This window comes from Prionailurus bengalensis, chromosome A2 (assembly GCF_016509475.1).
Source record: "Prionailurus bengalensis isolate Pbe53 chromosome A2, Fcat_Pben_1.1_paternal_pri, whole genome shotgun sequence".
NCBI lineage: Eukaryota > Metazoa > Chordata > Mammalia > Carnivora > Felidae > Prionailurus > Prionailurus bengalensis.
The window spans coordinates 154,950,024-154,966,356 of NC_057348.1; the positions used below are offsets into that span (position 1 = coordinate 154,950,024).

Below are 16,333 nucleotides of genomic sequence, written 5' to 3' on the forward strand. Positions count from 1 at the left end.
CAAAGAAATAACACCTTACACACTCACTGCATTGGTTAACTCCAAGCTTTTGTACAGAACTTGCAAAGCCCTTCATGGTCTGGCCTCTTGTTTCCTTATGAAACCTATACAGTCTGTGTTCTTTTTTCCACTCCATGAACAGGACACTTTCTTCCTACCTTAGGGATTTGCAATAGGGTTCTCTGTGCCTCACACACTTTTCCCATCATTTTTTCTTTTTAGATTAAAAAAGATTTTTTGTAGTGTTTATTCATTTTTGAGAGAGAGAGAGAGACAGAGCATGAGTGGGGGAGGGACAGAGAGAGAGTGAGACACAGAATCTGAAGCAGGCTCCAGGCCCTGAGCTGTCAGCATAGAGCTTGAACCACAGGGCTTGAACCACAAACCGTGAGATCATGACCTGAGCCAAAGTCGGATGCTCAACCGAGCCACCCAGGCGCCCCATAAAATTTTTTAATTTTAGAGTGAGGCATAGCATGCAGGGAGGGGCAGAGAGAAAAAGGGAGAGAGAGAATCTTAAGAAGGCTCCATGGTCAGCACAGAGCCCAACATGGGGCTTGATCCCATGACCCTGGAATCATGACCTAAGCCAAAATCAAGAGTCGGACATTCAACCAAGCCACCCAGGCATCCCCCCATTTTTTTAAAATTTTTAATTTTAAGTAAACTCTACACCACACGTGGGGCTTGAACTCATGACCCCGAGATCAAGGCCTCTTTAAGGAGGCCTTTTTGTTTAAGTTTATTTATTTATTTTGAGAGACAGATGGGGGGAGGGGCAGAGAGAGAGAATCTCAAGCAGGCTCTGTACTGTCAGCATGGAGCCCGATGTGGGGCTCAAACTCATGAACCATGACCCGAGCCGAAATCAGGAGTTAAACTTGATCAACTGAGCCACCCAGGAGTGCCTAGAGAGGCCTTCTTGAAACTACCTGAAGTTTGGGCCTCTTGCTATTTCTGGATTGAGCCATCCATTGATCCACACTGTCGCAGAAGTCTGGATTTTTCTTTGTAGCGTTTAATACAATTTCATTTGTGTAATGATACAATATTTAGTCTTCCCCACAAGCCTGAAAGTTCCACAAGGTAGGGACAGTTTTCTATTGCTAACCATGGTATTACCAGGGCCCCAGTACATTGTATACAGCAGGTACTCAGTACTCTCTCAGCAGGTACAGCCGTGTCCCACAAATCTATCTTATTAGATAGTCTCCAAGGAATAGGTGGAGAGGTACCTAAAGTTGATGAGCTTGGTGGTGGAGACGGTGGCTGAGCGGTCAGAGGGGTGGAGGAGTTCAGGGCTGGTGCAGTGGGGGAAGCAAGAAGGGATACTGAGGACACTAAAGGATGCTCATCGAATGAGTTTGTCCCCGTGCTCTCAACATCCCATTTCCACCCCAAATGAGTCCTTCTTCAATCATTTCTTTAGAGAAAGAGGTAAACATCTGAGTAAAAAACCAAGGCCAAAACAGCTTTGCAGAATTATAACATGTCCCAGAAACCAGTCACAATTCAACTGGATTGGACTTCAACACAGAAATGATTGTGTTCCTCCAAATAATCTTCAGTTTAGGAAGCTCCCACTCCTCCAAGATGTGGAAAGATGAATACACCTTCTTCTGCTGCCAGTTGCTGAGAAAGAAGTTTTTTCTCCTGATGGACCAACACTATTTCTTTTTTGCTGCTCTTTTCCCTTCTCCTTTCCTTGGTTTCCCTTTGCCACGAAGCTTCTTTAGACGCATCTGCTCCTCCTTGAAGTCCTGATGCTCATCTCTGAGTGGAGAAAGAAAAAGAGCCAGTATTTGTACCCGAGTGGAAAAGCACACCAATGTAGCACTCTTCCCTTAGGCTGTTGTGGTTATCGGTCCTTGACTTCTACAGGGCATGTGCTCAGCCTGGTGAACAGAAAGGACAGGGAGTCCCCAGTGTATACATGAGTTGTGTTCCAGAAGTTCACTTCTGAGTCACAGTGTCCCCATGAGCGACAGTTAAATTCCCAGGCCAGCCCATATAAACCTATGCAACTATGATACAGTGCTAATAATTACCCCAAATTTCCCTGTAACACTAAGACTGAACAGAGGGAAGCAGAAAGTGGGTATGAGCTTCAATAGCTACACAGAGACCCTGAGAGCTGCAGGAACCAGTACGTCCTACAAGGAGAAGAGGTCTGGAGGAAGCTGCCTTCATGGCCGTGGATGATTCACACGAAAAGGCTGCTGGGGAAAGGCTCAGGCAGAAGGAAGCCAAGTCAACAGACAGATTTAGAGACCAAGAAGCCAGGGCTGTTTGGACATGTGGATGGGGTGTAAGACGGCCTATACTCTAGAAAAATGTCTGCATTCTAAGATCAAATACCTTTTAATATGTAAGTTCTAGAACCCATTTCTTTTCTTTTCTTTATAAAGTTTATTTATTGAGAGAGAGAGCATGCGTGAGCTTGTGCGGCTAAGTTGGAAAGGGGTTGAGAGAGAGGAGAGAGAGAATCCCAAGCAGCTGGATCCCATGAACTGTGGGATCATGACATGAGCCAAAATCAAGAGTTGGACAATCAACTGACTGAGTCACCCAGGTGCCCCTGGAATCCATTTCAACCTGGGTTTAAATCACGGCTCCATCTAACATTTAGTAGCTGTATGCCTTTGGATAAGTGACTTTTCCCTCTCTGTACCACATCTGTAAAGAGTGGATAATAATGGCATATGAATTAAATATGGGGGGGAGAGGTTGCTGGGCCCAATTTTTCACTCCTTAGGGTGGTTTTAAAATAGACTGGTTTTCTAGGGTACACAGTTTCATTCCATGAACAGGATGGACACAACTGAGCTATTTGGAATTCACTATGATTGCCCTCAAATAATCTATTCTCAATAGAGCAGCCAGAGTAATTCTTCAAAACTCTAAAACTCAAAAGTCTTCTTCACTTTTCTTAAAACTCCATTCCTCTGTTCACAGGCCTATGAACGGTTCCCCATTTCACCCAGAGTAAAAGCCAAGACCTTGTCATGGCCCTCAGAACCCTTCATGATCTGCCTGTGGCCCTACCGCTCTCTCCATAGCCCGTGCTACCCCTGGAACATACCAGGTACACGCCAACCTCAGGGCCTTTGCTCTGCCTGGAAAGTTCTTTCCTAGGTCCCACTTGACTTACTCACTACCTTTAAGTCTCTGCTTAGACCTCATCTTCTCAAAGAGGCTGACCTTGACTGTCCTGTCTAATACCGTGACCCATCCTTTCCCCACCCACCACGTGCCCTGTCAGCATTCTTGATCCTGCTCAGGCGGCTTTACTATTTTTTCCCCCACAGCACACTCAGCTGTGTAGCATATCCGCTACATCTGTTCTCCTCTTCTTCCCTCCCTGCTCCACTCCTGCCAGCCCTCAGCCAGAAGGAAGGCTCCAAAGGCAGGGGTCTTTGTCTCTGTGATGATACAGCCCAAGCACCTGTGTCACTGAATGAGTCAGTGTTTATGAGAACCTGTGCGTCCCTCCCTCGTTTGTAGGCCTTTGAGCAATATTTTCTTTATTGAAGATCGTCTAGTTTCATCCTGCCCAATGCCACAGGAGGTCTTCCATTAGAGGCACCATTTACCATAACCAGTGACCAAATACATGAAAAGAATTGTGCTTGGGGCGCCTGGGTGGCGCAGTCGGTTAAGCGTCCGACTTCAGCCAGGTCACGATCTCGCGGTCCGTGAGTTCGAGCCCCGCGTCGGGCTCTGGGCTGATGGCTCAGAGCCTGGAGCCTGTTTCCGATTCTGTGTCTCCCTCTCTCTCTGGCCCTCCCCCGTTCATGCTCTGTCTCTCTCTGTCCCAAAAATAAATAAAAAAAATAAAAAAATAAAAAGAAAAGAATTGTGCTTTTCCACGGTAACTAACCACTAAGTATTTTTTCCCTATCCCCAAAGATAGTCAAGGTTTTATTTTTCAAACAAATGTACAGTGGCACCAAACAGGTAAATTAAAATAGCTGAATATGACTTTGTTATGGGTTGTAATTTTCTACTCAGGAGATCTGCCTTCCAGTGATATTTTATTTTGGGTCACAATACAATTTTTATTTTCTGAGCCCAGACTAATAGCAAGGGAGAAAAGTCCCAGAGCAACTCCAGAAATTCAGAATGTGTCATGGATTATAATCTCTCTTAATATATTAACTAAGAAAATCTATTCTGTTTTGTTCACTGCTGTTCCTCTAGTGCCCATCTTAGTGTCTATACATGGAAGATACTTAAAAATATTTCTGTTGTATAGATGAGTGTACCAATTTTTAGTTACCTGGAATGAATTATTAATTTTATTGTATGAAATAGTCCCAAATTAACTTTTGTACTGCTGCCCTAAGACATGTGCAATTAAAACATATTAAATTTTCTTAAAGAGATTTATTTATTTTTAAAAGATTTTACTTTTAGGTAATCTCTACACCCAACATGGGGCTCAAACTTATGACCCCCAAGATCAAGAATCACATGCTCTGACTGAGCCAGCCAGGCACTCCAAAAAGTAGATTTATTTTACATTAAAAAAAAGGTGGGGGGGGGCCTGGGTGACTTAGTTAAGCATCTGACTCTTGATTTCAGCTTAGGTCATGATCTCACGATTCATGAGATCAAGCTCCGAGTAGGGCTCTGTGCTAACAGCACAGAGCCTGCTTGGGATTCATATTCTCTCTCTCTCTCTCTCTCTCTCTCTCTCTCTCTCTCTCCCTCTCCCTCTCCCTCTCCCCCTCCCTCTCTCTCTCCCTCCCTCTCTCTCTTCCCCCCCCTCTCTCCCCCCTCTCTCTTCCCCTCCCCTGCTCCGTGTCTCTCAAAATAAATAAATAAGCATGAAAAAAAGGTAGATTTTAACTTTACACAATTACACACTGTTTGAATTCTTTTATAATGAGCATGTATTAGCTTGGTAATTAAGGCTCTCTTTTAAAGAAAATGATCACATAGGCATTTGATCTCTTTTCTTTCTAGAGCAATACATAGTCCCAAGTACCTATACATACACAAATATGGAACACATGGTATTAAGAGCCTGTGCAATCCGCACATTACTCTTAAAGGTGAACTATAACTTTTTTTTAGATCAAATTAATATATAAAAAAGGGTACAAACTAAAAATGCCAAAAATAAATAAACATTATAAAAGGGGGCACCTGGGTGGCTCTGTCACTTAAGCATCTGACATCAGCTCAGGTCATGATCTTGCAGTTTGTGGGTTCGAGCCCTGCATCGGGCTCTGTGGTCCAAAGAAGCCCGCTTTGGATCCTGTCTCCCTCTCCCTGCCCTTCCCCCACTCATGCGTGCTCTCTCCCTCTCTCAAAAATAAACACTAAAAAATTTTTTTTAAATGCCAGAAGAAGGTAGAAGGAAATAAGAACTGCAAAAAAACTGTCACTAGGAAAGAAAGAAGGCTCCCATAAACTCGCTAGGAAGGGGATCGGCTGCAGGCAGGGCCTCTCTTCATCTGACCAATCAGAACCTGCAGCTCTGGCGTCCTGCGGGGGCGGGGACGGGGAGTGGGGGGTTCTTCTGCAGAATTTGCATCAGTTTTTCTCCGCATCCCTTTAAAGTACTCTTAAATTAATAATTAAACATTTCTGTAGCTCAATATCCAGTCAGTTTATCCAGGTTTAGACATAATTAAAATATGTCTTCCACTAAGTGCATGTTTCCTTTTTTTTTTTTTTTTTTCTGGTGTGACCATTGTTGAGTATTTTAAAATCCTTTCCCCCCAAAACTGTGCCTTTTGAACAACCTGAGCACTTTTATAAGAGCCAAGAAACTATTAGGATAAAAAAACTAACTTTTTCCTTTTCTGATCTCCTAGAATAATCTCTTACAAGTTACTCTTTGTGCTTTTTTGCCATTACCTATAGAGGCCAAGAAAACGTAGCGTCCCCATGAGTGCGAAGTAAGTGTTGTGATTTGGATACCAGTCGTAAGTCTCCTTCCTCTTGGCTAATGGTTGCTCACTGAAGAGCTTCACCACTTTCATGGATTTGGAATCAGTGGGCCTGGCAACTTCACCGAAGAGCCGGGCGCTGAGACGACTCATGCGCAAGGCATATTCTGAAAGTGAAGACATTTCCTGAGCAGCAAGGAGCAAGGGTCCCTACAGAAAATGAGAAGAAACATCAACAGGTTAGTGTATGAAATTCTAAGATTAACCAGTGAGCACTTTAGAAAATGAAACCAGCAGGCCACAGGTGCATGTCATGTGGCCGACAGGACATGCCTTGGAGTTGGGAAATGTCCACAGTCCGAATGGTTGTTTCCTTTGCATGCTTTATTTACATTTCTAATTTTTACATTTGGGATTTCCATTCTATTACCTTGCTCTAGTGAACTTTTTACAGTGAACTGTTTTGTTATTTACTGACAGCTTACCTGTTTGTAGGCTAGATGAGGACAGGCAAATGAGTTATCCTACCACAGCATTGTTATTATACCTTCAGAAAACACCCACCTCAGCAATCTGCAGAATAAAAATGCTGACTGCTTGCCATCTAAAGGTTTAATCATGGCAGAGAAATAATTATCCTGTTGTCTTTATTATCAGCCCTTTGAACACTGTTCTCCTCAAGGGCTCCAGATGGCTCTGAGAACTGCTAATGAGTTATGAGGTCATTTAGCCTCTAGGTTGCTGGATTGAATTCTGCCTAGAGACTGAGAGCCATTCGGGGAAAAAAACAAAACAGAGACAGTAGTCTTATAGAAATAAACCCATCGGCTCTTAAGATTCATTTTATTCCTGAAAGGAAGGACTTACGGGTTATAAGGTTATCTGTCTTATCTTCCGTCTTATATACTCTGCCTCAGTGCACACCAGCTAACTTCTTATTAACTGAAAACAGTACATCGAATGTTGAAAGAGGTAGAAAGATGCTATCCGTAATATGAAGAAATTTCAGCTAATATATATCAAAAATTAATAGGCAATACCTAAGAATCAAGAACATTGCCGGTAGAATAGCCGTCCCATCCCATCCTAGGCCAGATGCAGAGCTTCCTGGTGGCTGATGGTGCTAGTTACTGTGAAATTTGGAGAGAGAGGAGAATCTTTGCTAAGAAACTGTCCTGGGGGACAGTCTGGTGGGGGTGAAAAGGAGTTGATATCCAAACAGAAAAAAGGCATAAACCTATCTTGAAAAACCAATTGGGAAAAAATATAGAAAACAGAAATATTTCCTAGAGGGCCTGGCTGGCTCAGTCAATGAAGCATGTGGAGTTTACTCAAAATATAAAGTAAAATCTTAAAAAAAACAAAAAACAAACACCCTCTAAACAAGAATAGTGCCCAGTAAATTTCAAAATAACTTGCAAGAAAAGAAAAAAAACCCAAAACCAGTTTAAATTAAGGAATTTTTCTTGTCCATTTCAAGACCCATTGAAAGAGCAGAGGCTGACCTCAGAACAATTGCAGAATGTGGATCTCAAACCAGTTACCAATCGTTTAACACCAACCAAGCAAACCTGGGCCAATAGTGCCATCTGAAGGCCAGCAATGGGAGAACCATTGGATCTAGGGTCTCTTCTCTGCCCCTCCAACCTGGGGATCCCATGCAAACCTTGCTTTTTCCATTTCCTGTCACTTCTCTCTCAACTCTTAGAGTTGTGTGAATGGGAGTGGGTTGGGTTGGGTTGGCTTGTTAGGGGTAAAGTTATATTTTCATCAGTGAGAAAAAAAGGCATTAACAGTTCAATGTATAAATATGAAATCGTAATAAATCAGTGCTGTAAACCTCTAACGGCCTTGCAGACTCCATAGTGGTCTTCAGAGGCTACAAAGTTTCTTTGCATGCTTTACCTTTCCTCTTTAAAGTTATCTTTTTCTGAACATCAGATTAAAAAAAAAAAACTAAAACAAACGGTTTCTTAATCACCTTTGCTTTGTTTTGCTTAACTGCTATTATGGCATTAGAATAAATTTCTTCTGCAAGTGCACAGTATTTCCACAACCAATTATTTGATGGCCAGGGAACTATTGTTTTGTTACAATGTTTTCAGACAGATAATGTTCCGAATTCCATTGCTTTTTTTCTTTTTTTAATGTTTATTTTGGAGACAGGGTGAGCGGGGGAGGGGCAGAGTGGGAAACAGAGAATCCCAAGCAAGCTCCACACTGTCAGCAAACAGCCCTATGTGGAGCTCAATCTCACCAACCACCCGATCATGACCTGAGCCTAAATCAAGAGTCTGGTACGTAACCGACAGCTGTCCAGGCGCCCCCCCCCCCCCCCACCCCCCATCGCTTTATTTTTAAATGAAGATGCAGCATGGAGTCCTGAGGCCTAGGTTAGCATCCTGGCTCTACCATTTATTAGCTGGGTCATTTTAACAGTTACTTATTTTCTAAATCTGAGTTTCCTTTTTGGAAAACAAAGCTTGTGGGGCTACTGTGAGAAATAACTAAGACTGTGACAGTAAATAGTTACTTAAAAAAAGAAAAAAAAACCTAAATGTGTTTTTAAGTTTGGTGCTCGTATGATCTAATCAGACACAATTATTTATTCTTTGTCCTTATTTAATGCTTATCTTTGAAACACTGTGCGTGAACAGGGGAGGGGCAGAGAGAGAGAGAAGGGGGGAGAGGGAGAGGGAGAAGGGAGAAGGGAGAGGGGAGAGGGGAGGGAGAGAGGGGAGGGAGGGAGGGAGGGAGGGAGGGGGAGAGAGAGAGAGAGAGAGAGAGAGAGAGGGAGAGAGAGAGAGAGAGAGAGAATATCCTAAGCAGGCTTCTCGCTGTCAGTGCAGCGCCCCATGTGGGGCTGGAATTCACCAACTGTGAGATCATGACCTGAGCCGAAGTTGGATGCTTAACCAACTGAGCCACCCAGGTGCCCCTATTTATTTTTTAAGATTTTATTTTTAGGTAATCTTTACACCTGATGTGGGACTCATGCTCATGACGCCAAGACCAAGAGTCACATGGTCTGACTGAGCCAGCCAGGTGCTCCTATTCCTTGTCCTCATTTAACCATGCAAAAAAGGAGATACCTTAAAAAAAGAGCTACACACTTCATGCAGTTAAACCGCTATCTCCCTGGAATGACATCCTCACTTACAAAAACTGACAGCCAGAGACATGCAGGGGAGGGGACCAGCAGCTCAGTAACTTGAAAGGCAGCAAGGAGGAAGGGACCCCTAAGGAGAGTAATCACTGAAGCCATCATAGGATGCTAAGTTATCTCCAGGCCCACTTTGTAATGTAGGAAATTACTGGGAGACATAAATGGCAAAGAAGTCTCATTAGAATCCATTGGGACACGGCTATACCACAAAATCCAAGTCCTAAAACTTTTATGATGGAGAAAGGGAATAAGCCTCTTCCAACCTGAATCCCTTACTAGAAATAAAGATCCATTTGCTAAAAAGAAGAAAACGGAAAATGATTATAACAATTATCAATTACTGCTCTGTAGTCTCCTTCCACAGAGCAGACATATGTCTCTGATGAAGAATGGCATAGGAGCTTGGTACGCTCTGTTTTGTTTTAACTTTATTTATTTATGGGCGCCTGGTGGCTCAGTCCTTAAGCATCAGACTTCGGCTCAGGTCATGATCTCATGGTTCATGGGTTAGAGTTCCACAATGGGTGAGCTCGAGACCCACTCTGGGTAAAAACAAAACAAAACAACACAAGCCTTGCTTTGGGTGAGCCCCGCTTCTCTCTCCTCAACCCCCCCCTCTTTGCCCCTCATGGGATTCTATCTGCCCCTCACTCACTTGTGCCCTCTCTCTCTCAAAAAAGTTTATTTATTTACTTTGACCGTGAAAGCGAGCGAGCCGGGGGGCGGGTGAGAAGCAGAGAGAGGGAGAGAGAATCCCAAGTAGGCTCCATATTGTCAGCACAGAACCCAATGTGGGGTTCGAACTCCTGAACCATGAGATCATGACCTGAGCCAAAATAGTCAGAGGCTTAACTGACTGAGCCCCCCAGGTGACCTGGTATGCTGTTCTTTTTTTTAACATAGGCTAAAACAGCTACACAGTTCTGTTGTCCATAAATACTGGTTCTAGGACTGGTAAATTGTCACTTTTTACTGGCTTTAAATTTTTTTTTTTTTTTAACTGGAAAGCCTTACTTAGGATTTTTTTAAGGATCCTAGTATGCCTCCTTACAGAATCTTTCAATTTTATGTTACAAATAAAAATATTATTTTAAAGACAATAAAGGAAAAGGCAAGTAACTTACAGGTCAAGATTTTTATTTGCATGAAGCCATTCCAGCAAGTATAAAATAGTCACTTAAAAACTTAAAAACATCATTTTTCCTTAAATGAAATCTAAAGTAAACAGTACCATGAAGAAAAATTAACTGGAGTGGAAAATGCTAAGGAAAAAAAAATATATACATATATATGTTCAAATGTACTGGAGCAAGACATGTTAAGCCCACACAAGAAAATTCCTATATTTTTACTCTAGCATAAAGGGGCAAGTCTCACTGATCTTTTTGATAGGTTTGATGCATTTAAGAGTTCAGGTTTTGGGGGCACCCTGGGTGGCTCAGTAGGTTAAGCGTCCCACTTCAGCTCAGGTTGCAATCTCAGGGCTAGTGGGTTCGAGCCCCACATCAGGCTCTGTGCTACTAACAGAGCCTGGAGCCTGCTTCAGATTCAGTCTCCTCTCTCTGCCCCTCCCCTGACTGCGTACGGTCTCTCTCAAATATAAATAAACACTAAAAAAATTTTATAAAAAAATAAATTAAGGTCAGTAACTGGCTTGGGATTAGGTTTGCTTTTTTTTTTTTTCTTTGAAAAGGGCAGATGAAGTACAGGAGTTCTTAACCTGGGTATCCCTTAGCGGGATGAATCCCGTCGAACTTTAAAAGTGTATGTTGAATGTGTGTGCGTAAATTCTGCTGGGGAGAGTTTTCATCATTTTCTCAAAACCACTGGTTACTGGAGAGCACCAGCTTTGCAGTAGAAAAGCCATTTGGAATCTTGCCTCTGAGCTTTGATGGCCGTTTCGTGTCTGCAGTAGTAGGTATCCTTTGCCTCCGTTTTCTCATCTACCACTTAAGTTACTACCTCATGTGTTTCGAGGCTGACACGCATACTCGTGGCACAGTGGTGGCCCTAATAATCATCAGGTCTCAGGGAACCCACACACGTTCTTCACACGTGTTTCACAAAACTAAATACGATGCTTTATTATTTTTAAAACCTGGTACAGACTGTCACTGGGTCGTAGGGACACGAACGCTCTGAACGTCAGTCCGCTTTATTCAGTTCAACAAAAACGCCACCAACCCCCTGCAAATGACTGGATCACGCCTGCTTGTGATGGAAGCAGGTGTCAAGTCAGCGGACGCTTGTATCCTTAGAGTATTCCCCAATTTTTTTTTTGTTTTTTTTTTTTTTTAATAATTTCCATACCCAAGGTGGGGCTGGAACTCAAGACGCCCAAGGTCAAGAGTCGCATGCTCTTCGGAATGAGCCAGCCAGGCGTCCCGCAAATATTTTTCTTTCAACTGGCAACAAAATTAATCTGCATCCCCACACAAAGTGACGGTACAGAATACCGCCGGATGAGCTGACAAACCGAGCCTTGCACGCTACCTAATCAGAAAGACAGTAACTGTGTCAGAGAGGCAACTACGCTAGAGTCCTTCGTTTGGTAAATGCCCCCATTTACGCAGGAAAAGGCCAACTTGTCTGTTGGACGGTGTGAAACCACCGAGCTGGTTAATAATGAAATCGAATCGTCTTATTCTTGGCAACTCTACAAGGCTGGAGACCCTCGCAGAACCTCTCCCACGATCGCCGGAATCGCACACTTACGGAACCCCCCCCTAAAGCTCCCGGACAGCCTTACCTACGCGCGACCTTCCTCTCCCGCGGGCCCCTCTCCCGGAAGGCCCGCCCTTCTCCCGGAAGGCCCGCCCCCGGCCGGGCTCTAAGCTCGGACGCCACTCTACAACGGAGAGCAGTGGAGAAACAGAAGCTTGCGGCTAGAGGGGAGCCCTAGTGAAACCCGGAACTACTAGCGCTCTCTCTCGGAGGCTTCAGAGGTCCTACTTGGCACCTGCGCAGTGAGGGCAGTGCCTCGGGTGTGTGGACTGGAGGTGGTGGTTTAGGGAGGAAGATTGGCTTTGCTGAAAAGTCTTGCAGGGTTCGCTAACCGTATTTTGTTGGACAAGAGCTATAAACCCTCCAAACCTCTAAAGTAATGGTCGTGCGCGTGCCGCGTGGTGGAGGATAAAATGCACTTTCTTTTTTGCGTTCCTCTTTTTTTTCATCCAGCCTAGGCCTTGATGTGCTCCAAGGGCATTGCTTGACTAGGGGCTGAAGGGTTTTCTGGCCCATCGGCGATGCCATTTCCCTCTCCTTGCACTTACCTACTCATTTTCTAATAGTGGATTAGTAACACCTCTAAGAGGGCCGTTCTTGATACCTTTTGCTGGATCAGGGCGCCATTTGGAGCTGCCTGTTTATCTCCCCCAGTGGCCCTTCAGGCAGGAGGGATGGGATATTTATCTGACTTTTTAGTAGTTACCTAGATAGGCTTGGGAGATAGTGGAAATACTGTATTTCCCTCCATGCTAAATCTGCTCTCAAGCACGGCACACCTCAGGCATTGTATGAAGTCTTTATTGACTGATAGTAAGGCTCAAGACATTATTTTCTAAGCATTATTCAAAGCCATTCACAAACACTCCAAAATGTATCCCGGAAATAAGGTGCATCAGCAGTATGCCATATACCGGGAAGGTATTCTGTGGACACTCTCTTCCCATCTATAGAATCATGTTATTTTTTGACGTTGTTTTAAAAAGGGAAAAAGCCCCCAGTGGAATCCTTCCTCTCCACCCATACCCACCACAGCAAACCAAAACTTAATCACAGTTTCAGCCTCTCTCAAGAACTTAACCTTTTAACAGTCAATCTGAAATTTCTTGATCTGCACTAGTGAGGTAATCTGCATGATAAAAACCCCCGTCTTCCCACCCCCCACACAAAAAATGTCCTGACTTGAAACAATTCTTTCCTTTATTTTGCTAATAATTTTCTTGCGCCACCCTACTACCATTTTGTACAACTCAGCTCGTTTCTACTTGCTAGATGGGATGCTTTCTGATTCATAACTCGCTTAATAAAGCCTAATGGATCTTTAATTTTATTCTGTTGAATTTTGGTTTTTAGCAACATCTTATCAATCTAATCTATAGAATTTGCTCTTATCAAGTTAAGTTTTGACATTTTATCAATCTATGATATTTACCATATCAGCCTTAGAAACTTGGTCTGGTGTGAGTTCACTGCAGTTACATTTACACACAATGTAATGAGCATCCCTCATCCTTTTTTGCCTAGCTCAGTCCAAAAATAATGGTCCGGGTAGAATTTTCACCTTGTCTTTTGTGTTTTTGTGTAGTTGCCTGTTTTTATCTAATGGCCACTGAATCATGTAAACAAGAAGGCTCCCTTTGCATGTTGGGCTGTTGGAAAGTTTAAGGCTAAATTTGCAGTAGACTCATGGCAATGCATATTATGATGTATATTTGCATAAACCTTGTCGTTGGCTCCATTTATATATCTATTTTTGGCATTTCCCTTTTCACCTATCACTTGTGTTATCAGTATGTTTTGTGAATATCTCTATAAGATACCATGACTCTCAAAACTACCAAGGTGTAAAGAGTTATAAATGGCTATTACTCTTGAAACTGCCTCTGTCCTTAAGCCTTAGCAACCACCCATAGCCCAGTACATATACAAACCTTTTTGAGAGATCATGCATTCTTTCCAAGAAAAGAATAGAGCCCTTCTGCACATCTTGAAACAGAAACCAGACCCTCTTACACATACCCCTGCCCCTAATGCCTAGGACTAAGGAACCAGACTCCCTTGCACAATCTTTGAGCACTGTGAAAACGTCTGTAGCTGGCACTATTAAGTCTGCACAGTAATCAATAAATATTACAGACCACTGCACTCCCTTTACTGATTAACTGCCCTAAACTCCTTTAAAAATCTGTGAGCAAGGCAGAAAGCTCAGAGTTGGCCTTTGGTCAAGAGTGTTTCCTCCAGGTGGCTGGCCTCCTGAATAAAGCTCATATTCCTTTCCAATCAAAACTTTGGGGCACCTCAGTGGCTCAGTTAGTTGGGCATCTAACTCTGTTTTAGCTCATGTCATGATCTCATAGTTTGTGGGATTGAGCCCTGCATGGGGGGGTGGGGGGGGGTCTGTGCTGATAGTACATTCTTTCCCTCTCAAAAATGAATAAACTTAAAAAAAACTTAAACCCCATACCTCATCTCTTCAGTATTGGCTTTTCAATGGGGTGCTTGGGCGGCTCAGTCAGTAAGTGTCCAACTTCAGCTCAGGTCATGATCTCACAGTCCGTGAGTTTGAGCCCCTCGTTGGGCTCTGTGCTGACAGTTCAGAGCCTGGAGCCTGCTTCAGATTCTATGTCTCCTTCTCTCTCTGCCCCTCCCCTTCTCATGCTCTGTTTCTCTCTGTCTCAAAAATTAAATAAAAACATTAAAAAAAATTTTTTTTAAATATTGGCTTTTCAAGCTATAAGTAGCTGAACTTGGGTCTTAGTAACATTCTAGGCACTTTACAATATGACTCTCATTAAGTCAAGCTTATGGGGTTCCTATTAATTTCCTGAGCCTGCTATAACAAAATACTACAAATTTGGTGGCTTAGAACATCAAAACTTTATTCTCTCACAGTTCCGGAGGCCAGAAGTCTAAAGTCAGTATCACTGGGCCAAAATCAAAGTGGTGACAGAGCCACACTCCCTCCAGAGGCTCTATCTAGATTGGAATCCGTTTTTTGACTCTCCCAACTTCTGGTGGTCACTGGCATTCATTGACTTGCGGCCACATCAATCTTCAAGGCCAGTATCTTCAACTGTCTCTCTGCCTCTTCTTCACATCACCTCTTTCTCTATGTGTATCAGATCTCCTAATGCCTCCTTCTCACAGGGATACATGTAATTGCATTTAGGGTACACTTAGATAATTCAGAATAATGTCCCCACCTCAGGGTCAACATTTAACCTCTCACAGACATTGACTTCCAGGCTTTGGTTTTCCCACTTGCACTTTCAAGTTAAGGCTTCTTTAGAGACACTTCTTATAATCAGAGATTGCGTTACCAATTTCCATCTCTGTAGCTCAGTGTTTCAAAATTGTGGGCTATGAATCATAAGTTAGTTGTGAAATCAATTTAGCAGGTTGTGACCAGCATTAAAAGACATTAGTATAGGGAATATCAGAGCGCTTCACATATAATGAGGGTAATTACTGTTTCATGAAACAATATGTGTATATTGGATCATAATGTAAAATCTATGTCTTACTCTAAGTTGTGGTGAAGTGGAAAGCCTCTGCTGTACGGTTTCATTACTGATCATACTCTGTGGCAAATATTCCTTGTTGTTAGAGAAAGAATTAAAGCTCACATCAGTTTCAGGTTCTTCCTGTGTGGCATAGTCCAAGAGGCAGGTGGATACTTATTCCTTTAAGTAAATTAACGTGCAGATGCCCTATTTCCGTAAGTACTCATTGCTAGCATTATACAGGTTCTTCTCTCCTGCCTCTGCATTTACAGTAGTTCTTTTTCACTTTCTGAAACAAAGGTATATCCCTCACCCAGGGTATAAAACCCACCGGCAATTTAACACGTTTTGGGGGAAGCTTCCTTTAATGAGCGATCGAGGCACCCTAAACCCACCCTTATGCTTCCTGTCTTTTCCTGTGTGACATATATTCTAGGTGAGGGTGAAGTGAGGCTGTTAGGAATAAGGTAACTGGGGGGCGCCTGGGTGGCTCAGTTGGCTGAGTGTCTGGCTTCGGCTCAGGTCGTGATCTCACGGTTCGTGAGTTTGAACCCCGCATCAGGCTCTGTGCTCACAGCTCAGAGCCTGGAGCCTGCTTGGGATTCTGTGTCTCCCTCTCTCTGCACCTCCCCCACTCATGCTCTGTCTCTCTCTGTCTCAAAAATAAATTTAAAAAACATTAAAAAAAAAAAAGAAAGAAGGTAATTGGATACTTGTGATTTTCTGAAGCCAGATACACTGTGTGAGTGTGAGTGAGTGGTAAGGGTGATAGTAAATCTCCTTTAATCATAATGTGTCTCCCATCTTCTGCACCTAAGAAGTACATTGTTATTGAAACAGAGTCCGGTGAAAGCCAGGCCAAGCCAGCGCCGAATATGTCTTCCCACATATTTAAACATAAGCAGTTCTTTTCAGCTCTTCTTAATACTTATCCGTAGGATGTGTCATTACCTGGAAAGGAAAGCAAACTTAGAAGCTGAAGTAATAGAGGTTAGAGACATTGATTATTTTATTGCTTATTTTAAATAAAAAATGGATTA

The 16,333-nt window shown here is 43.1% G+C and overlaps 1 protein-coding gene across 1 annotated transcript; it reads right to left on the bottom strand.

Annotated features, from left to right (window-relative positions):
- Nucleotides 1-998: 998 nt before the first annotated feature.
- MRPS33 (mitochondrial ribosomal protein S33) lies at nucleotides 999-11,883 on the bottom strand. The gene is made up of 3 exons (XM_043589725.1): nucleotides 11,816-11,883; nucleotides 5,869-6,110; nucleotides 999-1,773 (listed from the first exon to the last, which is right to left on the bottom strand). The coding sequence occupies exons 2-3, from the start codon at nucleotides 6,081-6,083 to the stop codon at nucleotides 1,668-1,670; spliced, it is 321 nt and encodes a 106-aa protein (XP_043445660.1). The 5' UTR covers nucleotides 6,084-6,110; nucleotides 11,816-11,883; the 3' UTR covers nucleotides 999-1,667.
- Between the last annotated feature and the right edge of the window lie 4,450 nt (nucleotides 11,884-16,333).

Coding starts and splice junctions, on each gene's coding strand:
- MRPS33 (XM_043589725.1), bottom strand. CDS start 6,083: ATGTCTTCACTTTCAGAATATGCCTTGCGCATGAGTCGTCTCAGCGCC. Junction 1,774..5,868: donor CGTTTTCTTGGCCTCTATAG/GTAATGGCAAAA, acceptor TTCTCCACTCAG/AGATGAGCATCAGGACTTCA.